Source organism: Anser brachyrhynchus (genome assembly GCF_964034855.1).
Source record: "Anser brachyrhynchus genome assembly, contig: SCAFFOLD_321, whole genome shotgun sequence".
NCBI lineage: Eukaryota > Metazoa > Chordata > Aves > Anseriformes > Anatidae > Anser > Anser brachyrhynchus.
In genome coordinates this window covers 73,116-89,172 of record NW_027663727.1, presented here as the reverse complement: position 1 = coordinate 89,172, position 16,057 = coordinate 73,116, and the positions used below count along the sequence as shown (strand labels likewise).

Here is a 16,057-nt window from a genome sequence, read left to right as displayed (position 1 = left end):
ACACCCCAAAAGCCCCCTTTTGGCCCCAAAAGCGCCTTTTTCAGCCCAAAAGCCCCCTTTTTGCCCCCAAAAGCCCCCTTTTCAGCCCAAAAGCCCCCCCTTTTAGGCCCAAAAAGCCTCCTTTTGCGCCAGAAGCCCCCTTTTTGGCCCCAAAAGGCCCTCTTTTCGCTCCAAAATTCCCCTTTCGGCCCCAAAATTCCCCTTTTCGGCCCCAAAATCCCCCCTTTTCACCCCAAAACGACGGGTCCGAAGGTTGCGGCGGGGGCGAACGGATCCATCCCGTAATAGTTCACCGCGGGGACTCCCGGTGTCCCCCAATCCCCCATTTCTCGCCCCAAAAAGCGCCCCTAAAGCAGCACCGGGGCCGCCGTGCGTCACCCTGGCCATGTAATTAATGGCCGAGGCTGTAATTAAGCCTAATTAGCACTCGTTAAGCCGAGCTAGCTCAGCTCCAAAGGGGTTTTTTCCCCTCTGTCCCTTTTTGGGGTGCTCACACCCCATTAATGACCCGGCCCTGCCCTCGATCCGAGGGGATTTCGGCCTGGCTGACGTCAAGCCGCCTCCTAATTAGCGCTAATTAAGAGCTTCTCCGGCTTACTGCCGCCCTCGTTACGTGCGGGGTTGGCTAACGAAGGGGAACCAGGAGGAAACACGGCCCTAAGGAAGGCCAGGAAGAATTCAGTGGGGTTCTTTTTTTTAATCTTTTGGGGTTTTTTGGGGGGTAAAACCCGAAGCCCCTCCAATTAATGAGCCAAATTAACGAGCCGCGCTTCGTTAAGCCTCGTGGTAAAGGATACAGGCGGCGGAGCCCTCGCCGGCCACGGCCCCCTCTGCAAAGACACAAGAAAAGTTAAAATCCAGCACAAAAAACCCTAAAAGTGTTCCTCCCCCGCTGAAAAAACGGGGGTGGGGACGAGTTTAACCCAAATCGGGGCTTTTTAACCTAAAATTTAGGGGTTTAGGGGGGCCGACAGCGGTCGCGCCCCCGTGTTCGGGGTCCCTGGGGGCCGTGGCCCTGTTTGGGGGGGAATTTTCCACCTGGAAAATGCCCTAAAATGAGAAATTTTGGGGGGTTACCCCCATTTTTAGGGTGGTTTCCCCCATTTTTAGGGTTTTTCCCCCCACTTTTGGGGGGTTTTCCCCGTTTTTAGGGGGGTTTCCCCACTTTTTAGGGTTTTTTCCCCCATTTGGGGCGATTTTTCCCCCCTTTTTAGGGTTTTTCCCCATTTCCGGGGCAGGCACAGAAGCCAACACCGAGCACAGCCCCACCACCACCAAGGGGGGGGGGGGCAGAAACACCACTGGGGGCCCCAAAAATGACCCCAAACCCCCCCAAAACGGGGGGAAATCACCCCTGGGGGGGGCAAATCACCCTTGGGGGGGGCAAATCCCCCTGGGGGGGGGCAAATCCCCCCCCCCCAGGCCCTGGCCAGGGGGGTTTGGCTCAGCCTGGCCCCACCTCACCCCATTTTTAGGCCTTTTTTTGCCCGTTTTTCCCCCAAAACGCTCAGTTTGGGGACATAAACACCCCCCCCCCCCCGACCCCCCCCGCCAACAACAGGAACCACCAAAATCCCCGTTTCTGCCTTTTCCAGCCCGGTTTTGCCCGATCCCGAGCCGGAGGCCGGGCTGCAAAACCGCCTCACCCCACAGAGAAAGGGAGGGGGGGGACCCCAAAAAATGGGGCGGGGGGGGGGGCACGGGGGCTGCCCCCCCATTTCGCTCCCACCCCCCCTTGGGAAATGCTACCACTGCGCCGGGAGGGGCTCTGCCGGTATTTTGGGGCGAAATATTTAAAAAAGGATTAAAAAAAGGGAAGGAATATCGAATTTTGGGCACTTTTTAACCAAAATCCTTCGGATTTGGGCTCTTTTTAACCAAAATCCTTCGGATTCGGGCTCTTTTTAACCAAAATCAGGTGCTGAGGGTCTGCCACGGGAGCCGTTGCTGCGTGGAGGGGGCGATGGCAGAGAGAAAAAGATCAAAAGATATCAAAAATTATTAAAAGATACTTAAAAATATATCAAATATATGAAATATATATATAAATGTAAAAAAATATACAAAATGTATAAAATATATATAAAATATCTAAAAATACTTATAAAGATGTATAAAAATATATAAATTTATAAAAATACATGTAAATACAAAAATACATATAAACATATAAAAATATATATATAAATGTATAAAAACCTATTAAAAATATAAAAAATATACAAAAATATAAAAAATATCTAAAATATATTACAAACACACTAAAAAATATTAAGAAGGGGGGGGAAGTAAATTAAATTTTAGGAACGAAGGTTGTGAAATGTTTGGTTTTGGCTTACCCGGCGGGTTGTGGCTGTTCCCCTCCCTTTTGCTGGTTAAAAAAAAGGCAAAAACGGTCAAAAACGAGGCTGGGGGGAGGCTGAGCCCCCCCCCCAGCCCCAAAAAAAGGGTATTTTTGGGGGGTCTGGGGGGGGGGGGGCACGGCCCGGTGGTAGCATTTCCCTCGTGGCGCAAGAAATCCCGGGCTGCGAGACGGCTGGCGGGGGAGAAAATAGGGAAAAAAAATTAATAAATGGTTAAAAACGTTTAAAAATATAGTTTTTGGGGTGGGGGGGGTGGGGGGGCAAAGGCTGGATCCTAAAAGGTGCCGGGGTCCTGCAGACAAAAGCTGGGGGGGGGTGGTTAAAAGGGGGGGGGGGGGGGAATTGGGGGGGGGTCTTGGGGGATTTGGGGGGGGGTCTTGGGAAGGGGGGGGGTCTTAGGAAGGGGGGGGAGGGGGGGGGAAGGGGGGGCCCCCCCCGGGCGAGGGCGGCCGCAGTGGGAGGGGTTTTGCTGGGAGCGGCGGCAGCACGGGCAGGGCCTCGGGGAGGCCCCCGGCGCCATTTAAGCGGAAAAAGAAGGATTTTGGGGGGGGGTTAGGCGAGAAAACAAAGAGAGGGGGGGAGACATTAAAAAAAGAAAAATACGGGTTTAAGAGCGACAGCACGACCCCCCCCCCCCCCATGTCCGTAATCCTATTTTTTTTTCCGCCCTACACCAAAAAAAAAAAAACCAAAAAAATCAAGTTAAATCCAAAGGGGGGGTCCCAAAAGAAAGGGGGGGGGGGGGAGCGAAACCGAGCCCGGGGGGGGGGGAGCGGGGGCGAGAAACCTGCAAGGAAATAAATAAAAAATAAGGGAAAAAATAAAAGAGAAGCAAGAGGGGACAAAGAGCGGGCGCGCGGCCGCGCCATGTTGGGGCCGAGCGCGTGCGGAGCGTCGTTTTTTTTTTTAAAGCCACCTTTTTTTCCCCCCCCCCGCCCCGTTTTTGGGGCATTTTCTCCTCGTTTTTAAACCCCAAACGGGTCCATTTTTAGGCCTAAAAACCTGCCTAGCAATCTTTATTGCTAGATTGCAACCGCGAATTCCCACCACCACCACCACCACCCCTCCAATCTCCCAGCACCATTTTGGGGTTTTTTTTTACCCTCCCCACCCCGTCCGCCCGACGCCATTTCCCCACGCACAAAAAAATCCTAAAAAAAAATTGGAATTTAAAAAAAAAAACAAAAAAAAAAGGATTAAATCAACAAAATTCCAACATTTCGAATTCAAATTAAAACCCGCAGAGCTCGCTCCCGCCCCGGCGCTGCCTACCTCGGCGCAGCCCCCTCGCCCCTTAAAAAAAAATAAAAATAAAAAATAATAATATAAAAAAAGCTGCCGCAATCTTTATGTACAGATTGCTCCCTTTTTCGGCCCAAAAAACTGGGGTCTCCCACACAAAAAAAAGCGAGTTTTTGGGCTCAAAAACACCGCCAGCTTTTGCGTGGGAGCTCATGAACCCTTCAGCAAGCGCCCGGAGCTCGCTACGTGCTCCTTTTTTTCCCCCTAAACCTTATTTTTTTTCCTTTTTTTCGGTGTTTTTTTTTTTTAACCAAAACGCCCCCGATTTTAAGGGTAAACCACCTGAAACGAAGCCTAAAACGCCCTCCTCGAACCACACACTCGGGGGCTCTTCCTCCCCTCCTTTGGCACCAAGGAGGGCTTCTTTTTTTTTGGGGCGCTTTTGCCCCTTTTTTCGGGGCTTTTTGTAAAAGGCAACACTACTATCCAATTTTTTTTCTCGGCGACAGCGCTTCAAGGTTTGGATTTTGGCATTAGTGGTGTATTAGCGAAAAAAATTCTTTGTTTTTGCTCATGGCTTTAAAAAAGAAAAAAAAAATACAGCAACTTTTTTTTTTTCTCTCCTGGTGGTGGTCCTTGGTTTTGTTTTTTTTTTTTTTGTATTTATGTTTTTTTTGTTTCTTTTTTTTTTTGGAGGAGGGAGAGAGGAAGGAGGTAAATTGCGTATTTCTGTCGAGCTAAACCTTGGGGGGTGGGGGGGGAAAAAAACCAAAAAAAAAAGTTGCTTTTTTCCCAAAAAGAAAAAAAAAAGAGAAAAATCTGATCGAGGAAAGGGAGGGGGGGTAAAGGAAAGGGGAGGGGGGGAGAGGTTTGTTTGTTTTGGGGGGAAAGAGAGGGAATTATGTTTAAGTGGCGAAGTTTCCTTCACAAAGGAGAGTTTGCGACGGCTTCCCCAAGACGGTCCGAGGCTTTTTTTTTTTTTTGGGTTGATTTTTGGGGTCTTCGGGGGCAGCAGGGGGGGGTTCGCTTTGGTATTTTGGTCCCCGGGCTTTTCTCGTGGCAAAGGCGACGGCGGTTTTTTGAGATTTTTTTTTGTTTTGTTTTTTTTTTTGTTTCTCTCTCGAGAGCAGCCAAACCTGGAGCGGGGAGAACAAGCGAGGGGGAAGGGGGGACACGACAGTGAGTAAAAATCGAAATTAAAAGGAAAAATAATAATAATAAAAAAAAAACACGACACGATTAGCAGTCAGCATCCCCGGCGTGGCTTTAAAATTAATGGGGCGGGGTGAGAAATAAAAAAATAAACGACGGGAAGCGTCGTTTGAAGGCTGTGAAAGCCGGAAGAGGGGATTCGGGGCGTTTTTAGAGGGTTTTCTCCTCAGTTCTGAGGTAATAAAAGCCTGGAAGCCCCCCCCCCACCCCCCCCCGCGTGGCTAAAAGGGGGGGAACGCGCTAGAAGGGGGGGGGGGGGGGGGCCGCCGCTTGGTGAGGGGGAAAAGAACGCTGGCCCTACAGTGGGGGGGGGGTGGCCCCGGGGCCCTCCGCAGCCCGGGAGGGGGGGCGCGGAGCCCCCCCCGCCGCTGCCCGCCGCCCCCGCCGCCCCGCCGCCCCCCGCAGCGGGAGCTCTGTACTCACCTCTAACCAGACCCCAGAATGGCGGCGGGGCGGCGCGGGCGGCGCCTTTTATACCCGGCCCCGCCCGCCGGCGCGCGCCGCCCGGCCACGCCCCCCGCCCGCCCGCCCTTCACGAGCCGCCGCGCGACCTTGAGGCCGGCGGCGCGTGCGCGGAGGGGGAGGGGGCCCGGCGCGGCGCGCATGCGCGGCCGACGCCCGCTATTGTTCCCCGGGCCGTGTGGCGCAGTTTTTATTCGGGGGCGCGCACTGCGCATGCCCGGGGAGCAGCTCCCCCTCCCTTCACCGCAATCCGCGCACGCGCACTGTCTGTTTTCCGTTTTTCTATCTTTTTTTAGTCAATAATCGGCGTAAAGCCCTGGGGGGCTCCTGAGGGAGGAAAAGGAAATAAAACAAGGAGAAACAAACCTGCTGGAAGGGATATTAAAAGAAGGGCGGGCGATTTTCAACCTTGCCGTACAACAAAATGGCGGCCCCCACGCCCCTCCCTCGCCGCGCCCTGCGCATGCGCGCGGCGGCGGCAAGATGGCGCTGGGCGGGGGCCTGGCGCTGCTGCGGGCGGCGGCGGGGGCCCTGCGGGGACCGGGGCGGCCGCTGTGGGGCCAGGTGAGGCTGGGGGGGGACCGGGGAGGGGGCCCCGGGGCTTCACGGGGCCGGGGGGGGCCGCGGGGGCCGCGGATGTGGCGTCAGCGCGCTGCCCACGTGCGGCAGTGACGTCACGCGGCGCGCCCCGCCCCGGGCCGCGTGACGTCAGCGGGGGGGTTACATCATCTCTTGTTTATTTGCTTGTTTATTTATCTGTTTATTTATTTATTTGACCGGGTTTGCTAAGGTGGAGGGAGGCTGAGGGGGGCGTGGTGACGTCAGAGTGGGCGTGGTTATGTTACAGTGGGCGTTATGATGTCTCAGCGGGTGTTATGATGTCACCAGGGCATGCTGACGTCATCGCGCGCCCCGCGTGACGTCACATGGGGGCTTCTCAAGTCACCGCTGTCGTCCCCCAGCACGTCCCACGACGTCACGGCCCTAAAATGCTCCCCTGCCCCGTGACGTCACCGCCACCCTAGGGTGCCCCCCCCATGACGTCACCACCACCTTAGGGTGCCCCCCCATGACGTCACGCCCCCCCCCCCTTGTCCTCAGGGTGTCCCCGGTGTCCCCCCGTCGAGGCCCTGCAGCGCCGAGGCGCCCCCCAAGCCCTCTGAGCCCCCGTCACCCTACAAGGAGAAGCCCTGGGAGTACCTGGAGAGCGCAGGTACGGGGGGCTGTCCCTAAATTTTGGGGTCTTCCCCCAAATTTTAGGGGGGGTTTCCCCAATTTTGGGGTGTCCCCAATGTTGGGGTGACCCCGATCTGAGGTCCTCTGCCCCCTCCCCCGCAGAGTACCAGGAGGCGTATGGGGACAAACCCGTCTGGTTCGGCTACCGGCGCCACCACAAGGGCGCCGTCCCGCCCCGGCACACCCGGAAGGCCTGTCTGGTGAGTGTGGGGGGGGGACTGGGAGGGACTGGGATGACTGGGAAGGACTGGGAGGGGGCTGGGGGACTCTGGGAAGGACCTGGGGGGAATTGGGCGGGGACCTGGGAGGAATTGGGGGGACCTGGGGGACAGTGGGGGGACACTAAAGGGGACCTGGGAGGCATTGGGAGGGACGTGGGGGGAACTGGGGGACACTGGGAGAGAACTGGGGGGAACTGGAAGGGCACTGGGGGACATTGGGAAGGAACTGGGGGACACTGGGCAGGAACTGGGGGCAATTCCTGGCGTTTTCTCCTCCCAGCGCAAGGGGAAGCGGGTGGGGAACCCGTGCCCCATCTGCCGGGACCGCCACCTCTTCGTGGATTTTCGGGTGAGATTTAAGGGAATTTGGGAGCGGGGGGAACCCCCTTACCCCTTCCTCCCCCTCTCCCCCTCCTCTTTCTTCCCCTCTCATCCTCCTCTTCCTCTCTCCCTCCCCGCAGAACGTGAAGCTCCTGGACCAGTTCATCTGCCCCCACTCGGGCTCCATCTTCCACCCCACCCACACAGGTGAGGCGGCACCCGTGGGTGCTGCGGGGACGCCCTGACGGCCTCGGACGCCCGTTACCCCTCCGCTTCCCTCCCCAGGGGTCTGCATGAAGCAGCACAAGCTCCTGCTGAAGGCCATCGCGCAGGCACAGGACCACGGTGAGGCACAGCACCCCCGAGGGACAGCACCCGAAGGTGCCAGCACCCATGGGTGCCCTCCCGAGGCCTTTAACCCCACTTCTCCTCGCAGGCCTGCTGTGGCTGCGCATCCCCTTCGTGCCGGTGCCTCAGGACGACTTCGCCGCCCGGCCCCCGGCCGTGGGGAAGACGCCGCCGGCCCCGCAGCTGACGGCCGGCCGCGCCTGGTACCCGTGGTACGACTGGCAGCAGCCGCCCCCCGACGCCGTCGCCCGCCTCAGGCGTCTCTACAAGGACTACCTCCGGCAGGAGGAGGGCGGCCCGGCCCCGGGAGGAGCCCCCGAGGCTCAGTGAAGGGCTCGGAGGGGGGAATAAAGCGGCTGCCGCCCCGCTGAGTGCGCTCCTTTGTTGGCAGGAGCGAGGGGAAACAGGGCACAAAATGGCGGCCGGGCGCACAAAATGGCGGCCGCGCTCACAAAATGGCGGCCGTCTTCTTCGTCGGGGAGCTAAGGGGGGCGGGGCTTGTTGCTAAGGGGTTGTTAGGGGGCGGGGCTTGATGCTAGGGGCGGGGATTGGTTGGGGAGGGGTTGCTAGGGGCGGGGCTTGGTGGAAAGGTTGCTAGGGGGCGTGGATTGGTTGGAAAGGGGTGGTTAGGGGGCGTGGATTGGTTGGTGCGGTTGCTAGGGGTGGGGCTTGTTGCTAGGGGGCGGGGTTTGGGTGAAGGTTGCTAAGGGGCGGGGCTTATTGGTAAAGGACTGCTAGGGGGCCGGGGTGGTTGCTAAGGGGCGGGGCTTATCGGTAAAGGGTTGCTAGGGGGCGGGTGGTTGCTGGGGGCGGGGCTTGTTGCTAAGGGGTTGCTATGGGGCGGGAGCTTATTGGTAAAGGGTTGCTAGGGGGCCGGGGTGGTTGCTAGGGGGCGGGGCTTGGTTGCTAAGGGTTGCTAAGGGGCGGGAGCTGGTTGCTAAGGGGCGGGGCTTCCCTTGCGAGGGGCGGGCTGCGGTTGGCCCAGCGGCCGGGGGGGTGGGCGTGGCCCGTTGCTAAGGGCGGTTGCTAAGGGCCGGGCCTGGCGCCGGCCGGGCCTGGCGGCAGCGGCGGCGGCACCGACGAGGCCCGGGGCCAGGCCCGGCGGCGGCGGCGGGGCCATGGAGTTCCCGTTCGACGTGGCGGCCGTGCTGGGCGAGCGCGTCTCCGTGGTGGACCAGCACCTGCGGCCCGCCGGGCGCCGCGGGCCCGCCCATCGGTACCGGGCCGTGGGCCTAGGCCTTAGGCTCGGGCCTGGTCTGGGCCCGCCCGGTGCATGCTGGGAAAAGGGGGGGGGGGGGGTGGAGGCCAGGGGCATGCTGGGAAAGGAGCAACGGGGCAGGGCGGTTAACGGGAGCTGGCTGTGGGGCATGCTGGGAAGGGTGGAGACCCATTGGCCTCACCCCAGAGCATTCTGGGAAGGATGGAGGCCCGTTGGCCTCGCCCCAAGGCATTCTGGGAAACATGGAGGCCCCCATTGGCCCTCCCGAAGGCATTCTGGGAAGGATGGAGGCCTGTTGGCCTCACTACAAAGCATTCTGGGAACAATGGAGGCCCGTTGGCACTGCCCCAGTGCATTCTGGGAGGAATGGAGGCCTGTTGGCCTCACCCCAGGGCATTCTGGGAAACATGGAGGCCCATTGGCCTCACCCCAGGGCATTCTGGGAAAAATGGAGGCCTGTTGGCCTCGCCCCAAGGCATTCTGGGAAACATGGAGGCCCCCATTGGCCCTCCTGAAGGCGTTCTGGGAAGGATGGAGGCCTGTTGGCCTCCCCCCAGTGCATTCTGGGAACAATGGAGGCCTGTTGGCACTGCCCCAGGGCATTCTGTGAAGAATGGAGGCCCGTTGGCCTCGCCCTGGTGCATTCTGGGAAAAGTGAAGACCCATTGGCCTTGCCCCAGTGCATTCTGGGAAGGATGGAGGCCCATTGGCCTCACCCCAGTGCATTGTGGGAAAGATGGAGGCCCCATTGGCCCTTCCAAAGGAATTCTGGGAAGGATGGAGGCCTGTTGGCCTCACCCCAAAGCATTCTGGGAAAAGTGGAGGCCCATAGGCCTTGCCCCAAGGCATCGTGGGAAGGATGGAGGCCCATTGGCCCTGCCCCAGTGCGTTCTGGGAGGAAGAGAGGCCTGTTGGCATCACCCTGGAGCATTATGGGAAAGATGGAGGCCCCTTGGCCTCACCCCAGTGCATTCTGGGAATAATGGAGGCCTGTTGGCCTCACCCTGGTGAATTCTGGGAAGGATGGAGGCCTGTTGGCCTTACCCCGGGGTATTATGGGAAAAGTGAAGGCCCATTGGCATCACCCCCAGTGCATTATGGGAAGGATGGAGGCCCATTGGCCTCACCCCAGGGCATGCTGGGAAGAATGGAGGCCCAGTGGCCTCGCCCCAAGGCATTCTGGGAAACATGGAGGCCCCCATTGGCCCTCCAGAAGGCGTTCTGGGAAGGATGGAGGCCTGTTGGCCTCACCCCGGTGCATTATGGGAACGATGGAAGCCCATAGGCCTTGCCCCAAGGCATTGTGGGAAAGATGGAGGCCAGTTGGCCTCACCCCAGGGCATTCTGGGAAGGATGGAGGCCCACTGGCCTCATCCCGGTGCATTATGGGAAGGACGGAGGCCTGTGGTCCTCACCCCGGTGCATTCTGGGAAAAGTGGAGGCCTGTTGGCCTCCCCCCAGTGCATTCTGGGAAGGATGAAGGCTCTCTGGCCTCCCCCCGGTGCATGCTGGGTAGCCACCATGGCCGCCCACTGACCCCCCCCCCCCCCAAATGCCGCAGGGGGGACCTGGAGCAGCAGCTGCGGACGGTGATCGACGAGCTGGGCAAAGCCTCCGCCAAGGTAATGGGGTGGGGGGGGGGGAATAAAAACGGGGCAAAAAAAGGCAAAATCGGGTCATAACGTTGCCCCCCCCCCCCCCCTTTTATTTTTTGTCCCCCCCCCGCAGGCTCAAGGGCTGCCGGCCCCCGTCACCAGCGCGGCGCGCATGGAGACCAACCGCCACGTCCTCTACATCCTGCGGGACGCCGACGGACGGGGGTGAGCGGGGGCAACGTCCCCCCCCCCTTTATGGGGTGCGGGCTCAGCAACACCCCCCTGACCCCTTTTTGCCCCCCCCCGATCCCTTTTTGCCCCCCCCCCGACCCCTTTTAACCCCCCCCCCCAGGACCACCAAAGCGGCGGTGATCGGGTTCCTCAAGGTGGGCTACAAGAAACTCTTCCTCCTGGTGAGTTTTTCTGGGGGGGTTTTGGGGTCGTATCCCCCCCTATACGGCCGTATAGCCCCCTTATATGGCCGTGCCCCCTCCCTTATGGCCGTGCCCCCCCCCACGTGGCTGTGGACCCCCCCCCAGGACCACAGCGGGGCGCACAACGAAGCGGAGCCACTCTGCGTCCTCGACTTCTACGTCCACGAGTCGCTGCAGCGGCACGGCTACGGCAGGGAGCTCTTCCAGCACATGCTGAAGGTGCCCGGGGGGGGACAAAAATGACCCGGGGGGGGGCAAAAGTGACCCTGGGGGGGGGCAAAAATGACCCTGCGGGGGGTAAAATGACCCGGGGGGGGGGAAAGGGACCTGGAGGGGCTTGAAAATAACCCGAGGGGGCCCAAAAGTGAGCCCAAAATGACCCAAGGGGGCCCAAAATGACCCCGGGGGGGGCAAAATGACACAGGGGGGGGCTGAAAAGGACACGGGGGGGGCAAAAGTGACCTGGGGGGGGCAAAAGTGACACGGGGGGGGGGGGGCAAAATGACCCGGGGGGGGGGGGGGGAAGGGACCTGGAGGGGCTTGAAAATAACCCGAGGGGGCTCAAAAGTGAGCCCAAAATGACCCTGGGGGGGGGCAAAAATGAGCCGGGGGGGGCAAAAGTGACCTGGGGGGCCCCAAAAATGACCCGGGGGGGGAAAAAAGTGACCCGGGGGGCCCCAAAAATGACCCAAGGAGCCCAAAAATGATCCGGGGGGGGGGCAAAAATGATCGGGGGGGGCCATAAATGACCGGGGGGAGCCCAAAAGTGACAGAGAGGGCCCGAAAAACGACCCAAAGGGCCCCAAAAACGACCCAAAGGGCCCCAAAAATGACCCCAGGGAGCCCCAAAATGACCGGGGGAACCCCAAAAATCCCCGGGGGGGACCCCAAAACGCCCGGGGGGGGGGTCCCAAAACTGTCGCCCCCCCCCCCCCCCCCCGGGTCAGAGCGAGCGGCTGGAGCCGTGGCGCCTGGCCGTCGACCGCCCCTCGGAGAAGCTGCTCGCCTTCCTGCGCAAGCACTACGGCCTCTGCCACCCCATCCCGCAGGTGCGTTTGGGGTCAGCCCCCAACCCCATAACCCTTTTTGGGGTCCCCGACCCCCCCCCTTCATCTTTTCGGGGCTCTTTCCCCTCCCCACGTTCTTTTTCGGGGGGGCTCTTTGTCCCTGATAACGCCCCAGAGAGCAGCAAACAGCTTCAAAGCTTCGTTTATTTGGGGTAAAGTTATAGGATTCGCCCCAAAAAGCCCCCAAAGCCTGGCCTCACACCCTAAAAATCCCAGAAAATGCCCCCAAAAGCCCCAAATCCTGGCCTTTCACCCCAAAAAATCCCTGAAAATGCCCCCAAAAGGAGTAACTCACTCCAAAATTTGCCCCCCAAAGGGGTATTGGTCCCTGATTATACCCCAAAGGGGAGAAAACGGCTTCAAGGCTTCATTTATTTGGGGTAAAGTTGTAGGATTCGCCCCAAAAAGCCCCAAAGGCTGGCCTCACACCCCCAAATATCCCAGAAAATGCCCCCAAAAGGGGCAAACACACCAAGATTTGACCCCAAAAAGGGGCAAATGCCCCAAAATTTGACCCCAAAGAGGGGTAAACTCCTCCGAGATTTGCCCCCCTTTATAGGGCCGACCCCAAAACGGGGCAAAAACCCCCAAACTTCGCCCCCGTATGGTCCCGAACCCCACGAGGACCCCTTGGGGTTGTTTTTTGGGGGGTAAAAACCCACGAATTCTGCCCCATGGGGGTGCAGAGCTCCGAAACCGCCCCGGGGGTGGGGGGAAAAACCCTATTAATTTTTTTGGGATCGCCGCCCCCACGTCCCCCTTTTTCCCGTTTAGGTGAACAACTTTGTCATCTTCGAGGGCTTCTTCAGCAACCGGCCGGGTGAGCGGGGTGGGGTTGTAGGGGATTTAGGGGGGGTTATAGGGGATTAAGGGGGGGTTATAGGGGATTTAGGGGGGTTTAGGGGATTTAGGGGTTGTAGGGGATTTAGGGAGGTTTAGGGGATTTAGGGGTCATAGGGGATTTAGGGAGGTTTAGGGGATTTAGGGGTTGTAGGGGATTTAGGGGGGTTTAGGGGATTTAGGGGTTGTAGGGGATTTAGGGGGGTGTAGGGGATTTAGGGGGGTTATAGGGGATTTAGGGGTTGTAGGGGATTTAGGGCGGTTTAGGGGTTATGGGGATTTAGGGGGGTTGTACGGGATTTAAGGAGTTATAGGGGATTTAGGGGGGGTTATAGGGGATTTAGGGGTTATAGGGGATTTAGGGGGGTTATAGGGGCACCCCCACCCTATAACCCTACCCCTTGCAGCCCCCCAGCGCCGCCCACCCCAAAAACGCCCGGAGGAGGAGATCAAACCCTACTCCTTACCGGAGCGCGACTGTAAGGCGCGGGACCGGGGTTGGGGGGGCGGGTGATTTCGTGTCGTCCCCACCCCCCACCCCATTATTTTATGGGGCCGCCCCGTAGTTTTAAGGGAAGAAGCGGAGCCCCCCTGGCCCTTCAACCTGACGGCGGGGCGCGCGGGGGGGTCCCCGGTGCGGGGCAGCCTGCGCCCCTTCCTGGCCGAGCGGGGGCCGCGGCGGCCCGCGGGGACGGACGGCGCCGACCCCATAAGGACCCTCAACGGCGAGGGCGAGCGGCAGCGCCGCGCCAGGCGAGTTTTGGGGGCGTTTATTGGGTTTTGGGGTCTTTTATGGGGTTTGGGGGTCGTTTATTGGGTTTTGGGGTCTTTTATTGGGTTTTGGGGTCTTTTATTGGGTTTTGGGGTCTTCTATTGGGTTTCGGGATCGTTTATTGGGTTTTGGGGGTGTTTATTGGGTTTCGGAATCTTTAATTGGGTTTTGGGGGCGTTTATTGGGTTTTGGGGGCGTTTATTGGGTTTTGGGGGCGTTTATTGGGTTTTGGGGTCTTTTATGGGGTTTTGGGGTCGTTTATTGGGTTTTGGGGTCTTTTATTGGGTTTTGGGGTCTTCTATTGGGTTTCGGGATCGTTTATTGGGTTTTGGGGGCGTTTATTGGGTTTCGGAATCTTTAATTGGGTTTTGGGGGCGTTTATTGGGTTTTGGGGGCGTTTATTGGGTTTTGGGGGCGTTTATTGGGTTTTGGGGGCGTTTATTGGGTTTTGGGGGTGTTTATTGGGTTTCAGGGTCTTTCATTCGGTTTGGTGCTCTTTTATTGGGTTTGGGGGCGTTTATTGGGTTTCGGGGTCTTTTATTGGGTTTTAGGGGCGTTTATTGGGTTTTGGGGTCTTTTATTGGGTTTTGAGAGCGTTTATTGGGTTTTGGGGGCATTGGGTTTGGGGGGCATTTACTGGGTTTTGGGGGCATTTACTGGGTTTTGGGGGCATTTACTGTGTTTCGGGGTCTTTTCTTGGGTTTTGGAGGCGTTTATTGGGTTTCGGGGCGTTTATTGGGTTTCGGGGGCGTTTATTGGGTTTCGGGGGCGTTTATATGCTTTTTTTTTTATATAGGCTTTTCTTTTCCTTTTATAGGGTTTTGGGTTTTTTTTTGTAGGTTTTTGGTTTTTTTTTTGTAGGGTTGGGGTATTTTTGTAGGGTTTTAGGTTTGTTTTGTTGGGTTTTCGGGTCTCTCGTTGGGTTTTGGGGTCTCTCGTTGGGTTTTATTGTTCTTTTCATTGGGTTTTGGGGTCTCGTTGGGTTTTTGGGTCTCTCATTGGGTTTTTGGGGTCTCTCGCTGGGTTTCAGTGTTTTTTTCATTGGGTTTTCGGGTCTTTCATTGGGTTTTATTGCTTTTTTCGTTGGGTTTTGGGGTCTCTCGTTGGGTTTTATTGTTTTTTTCATTGGGTTTTCGGGTCTGTCATTGGGTTTTCGGGTCTCTTGGTTTGTTTTTTATGGGGTTTGGTTTTTTTTATTGGGTTTTGTTTTTTTTATTGGGTTTTGGGGTCTCCTTAGGTTTTATTGTTTTTTTTCATTGGGTTTTCGGGGTCTCTCATAGGGTTTTTGGGGTCTCTCATAGGGTTTTATTGTCTATTTTCGTTGGGTTTTTGGGTCTCTCGTTGGGTTTTTGGTGTTTATTATTGGGTTGTGGAGTCTTTTACTGGATTTTGTTTTTTTTGGGGGGGGGTTGGGTCTTATTTATTGGATATTGGGGCCTCTTATTGGGTTTGGGTTTTATTTATTGGGTTTTTGGGTCTTTTATTGGGCTTTGGGGGTTTCTATTGGGCTTTGGGGTCTTTTATTGGGTTTTGGGTTTTATTTATTGGGCTTCGGGGTTTTTTATCGGGTTTTGTTTTTTTTTGCCTCTCATTTTGGTCTCTCATTGGGGTTTCGGTCTTTTATTGGGGTTTGGGTTCTTTTATTGGGGTTTTGGGGTCTATTATTGGGGTTTGGGGTCTTTCATTGGGGTTTTGGGGTTTTTTTGTTAGGTTTTGGTTTTTCTTTGCTGGGCTTTGGGGTTTTTTATCGGGTTTTGGTTTTTTTTGCCTCATTTTCCTCCTCCTCTCCCTGCAGCTCCCTCGGCCGGGCCGGCCGCTGAGCCTGACGCCGGGTCCCCCCCGACCCCACAGAGGGGATTTGGGGGGCCCTGGGGGGTCTGGTCCCCCCCATGGCCCCCCATGGGTGCTCACCCCCCCTGCGGGTGCCCGTCCCCTCCCATGGGTGCCCGTCGCCCCCCGTGGGTGCCCGTCCCCACCCCACTGCCCCCGTGGGTGCCTGTCCCTGCCCCGTAAGTTTTGAGGGTGCCTTTCCCTGCCCCGTGGGTGCTTGTCCTCCCCCCCCAGCACCCATGTGTGCCCTTCCTCACCCCGTGGGTGCCCTTCCCCACCCTGTGGGTGCCAATCCCCACCCCATGGGTGCCTCTGCCCGCCCCCCAGCACCCACGGGTGCCCTTCCCAGCCCCATGGGTGCCCTTCCCAGCCCCATGGGTGCCAATCCCCACCCCGTGGGTGCCTCCCCTTGCCCTGTGGGTGCCTCTCCCTGCCCCATGGGTGCCCATCCCCGCCCCCCAGCACCCATGGCTGCCAATCCCCACCCTGTGGGTGCTGCCCCTCCCCCCCCAGCACCCATGGGTGCCCCTCCCCACCCCGTGGGTGCCTGTCCCCGCCCCATAGGTGCCTCTCCCCACCCCCCAGCACGCGTGGGTGCCCTTCCCCACCCCGTAGGTGCCAAAACCCAACCCCGTGGGTGCTGCCCCTCCCCCCCCAGCACCCATGGGTGCCTTTCCCCACCCTGTGGGTGCCCTTCCCCGCCCCGTGGGTGCTGCCCCTCCCCCCTCAGCACCCATGGGTGCCCGTCCCCGCCCCGTGGGTGTTGCCCCTCCCCCCCCGACCACGTGGGTGCCGCCCCTCCCCCCCCGTTCGTTACCGTTTCAATAAAGCCGCTCCCTCTTTGGTTTCCCGCGTTTTCTCCGTGCGCGCCGTGACGTCACGGGAGGGGGCGTGG

At 58.2% G+C, this 16,057-nt stretch overlaps 2 protein-coding genes and 1 long non-coding RNA gene across 6 annotated transcripts; 2 read left to right on the top strand and 1 right to left on the bottom strand.

The window, feature by feature from the left end:
• Nucleotides 1–73: 73 nt before the first annotated feature.
• LOC308186910 lies at nt 74–5,353 on the bottom strand. Its single transcript, XR_013944378.1, has 3 exons — nt 5,241–5,353; nt 2,340–4,741; nt 74–830 (listed from the first exon to the last, which is right to left on the bottom strand). It is a non-coding gene; the product is annotated as an uncharacterized lncRNA (long non-coding RNA).
• Nucleotides 5,354–5,684: 331 nt separating this feature from the next.
• Nucleotides 5,685–7,776, top strand: MRPS18B (mitochondrial ribosomal protein S18B). 2 transcript variants are annotated; one of them, XM_080609061.1, is made up of 7 exons: nt 5,685–5,843; nt 6,381–6,492; nt 6,618–6,715; nt 7,017–7,085; nt 7,198–7,264; nt 7,343–7,402; nt 7,494–7,776. In XM_080609061.1, the coding sequence occupies exons 1-7, from the start codon at nt 5,763–5,765 to the stop codon at nt 7,733–7,735; spliced, it is 729 nt and encodes a 242-aa protein (XP_080465187.1). In that variant the 5' UTR covers nt 5,685–5,762; the 3' UTR covers nt 7,736–7,776. The 2 variants fall into 2 exon arrangements, with proteins under 2 accessions (XP_080465187.1, XP_080465188.1); XM_080609062.1 differs by having other exon boundaries at nt 5,710–5,844; nt 6,391–6,492.
• Nucleotides 7,777–8,388: 612 nt separating this feature from the next.
• Nucleotides 8,389–16,010, top strand: ATAT1 (alpha tubulin acetyltransferase 1). Of its 3 annotated transcripts, XR_013944376.1 has the most exons (11): nt 8,394–8,621; nt 10,186–10,246; nt 10,353–10,444; nt 10,572–10,632; nt 10,759–10,872; nt 11,601–11,702; nt 12,495–12,540; nt 12,968–13,039; nt 13,127–13,313; nt 15,128–15,468; nt 15,512–16,010. XR_013944376.1 is itself a non-coding variant. In XM_080609060.1 (10 exons), the coding sequence occupies exons 1-10, from the start codon at nt 8,524–8,526 to the stop codon at nt 15,150–15,152; spliced, it is 858 nt and encodes a 285-aa protein (XP_080465186.1). In that variant the 5' UTR covers nt 8,408–8,523; the 3' UTR covers nt 15,153–16,010. The 3 variants fall into 3 exon arrangements, 2 of the variants coding, with proteins under 2 accessions (XP_080465185.1, XP_080465186.1); XM_080609060.1 differs by having other exon boundaries at nt 8,408–8,621; nt 15,128–16,010; XM_080609059.1 differs by lacking the exon at nt 12,968–13,039 and having other exon boundaries at nt 8,389–8,621; nt 15,128–16,010.
• Nucleotides 16,011–16,057: the final 47 nt, after the last annotated feature.

Coding starts and splice junctions, on each gene's coding strand:
- MRPS18B (XM_080609061.1), top strand. CDS start 5,763: ATGGCGCTGGGCGGGGGCCTGGCGCTGCTGCGGGCGGCGGCGGGGGCC. Junction 5,844..6,380: donor GGCGGCCGCTGTGGGGCCAG/GTGAGGCTGGGG, acceptor CCTTGTCCTCAG/GGTGTCCCCGGTGTCCCCCC. Junction 7,403..7,493: donor CGCGCAGGCACAGGACCACG/GTGAGGCACAGC, acceptor TTCTCCTCGCAG/GCCTGCTGTGGCTGCGCATC.
- ATAT1 (XM_080609060.1), top strand. CDS start 8,524: ATGGAGTTCCCGTTCGACGTGGCGGCCGTGCTGGGCGAGCGCGTCTCC. Junction 11,703..12,494: donor TCTGCCACCCCATCCCGCAG/GTGCGTTTGGGG, acceptor TTTCCCGTTTAG/GTGAACAACTTTGTCATCTT. Junction 12,541..12,967: donor CTTCTTCAGCAACCGGCCGG/GTGAGCGGGGTG, acceptor TACCCCTTGCAG/CCCCCCAGCGCCGCCCACCC.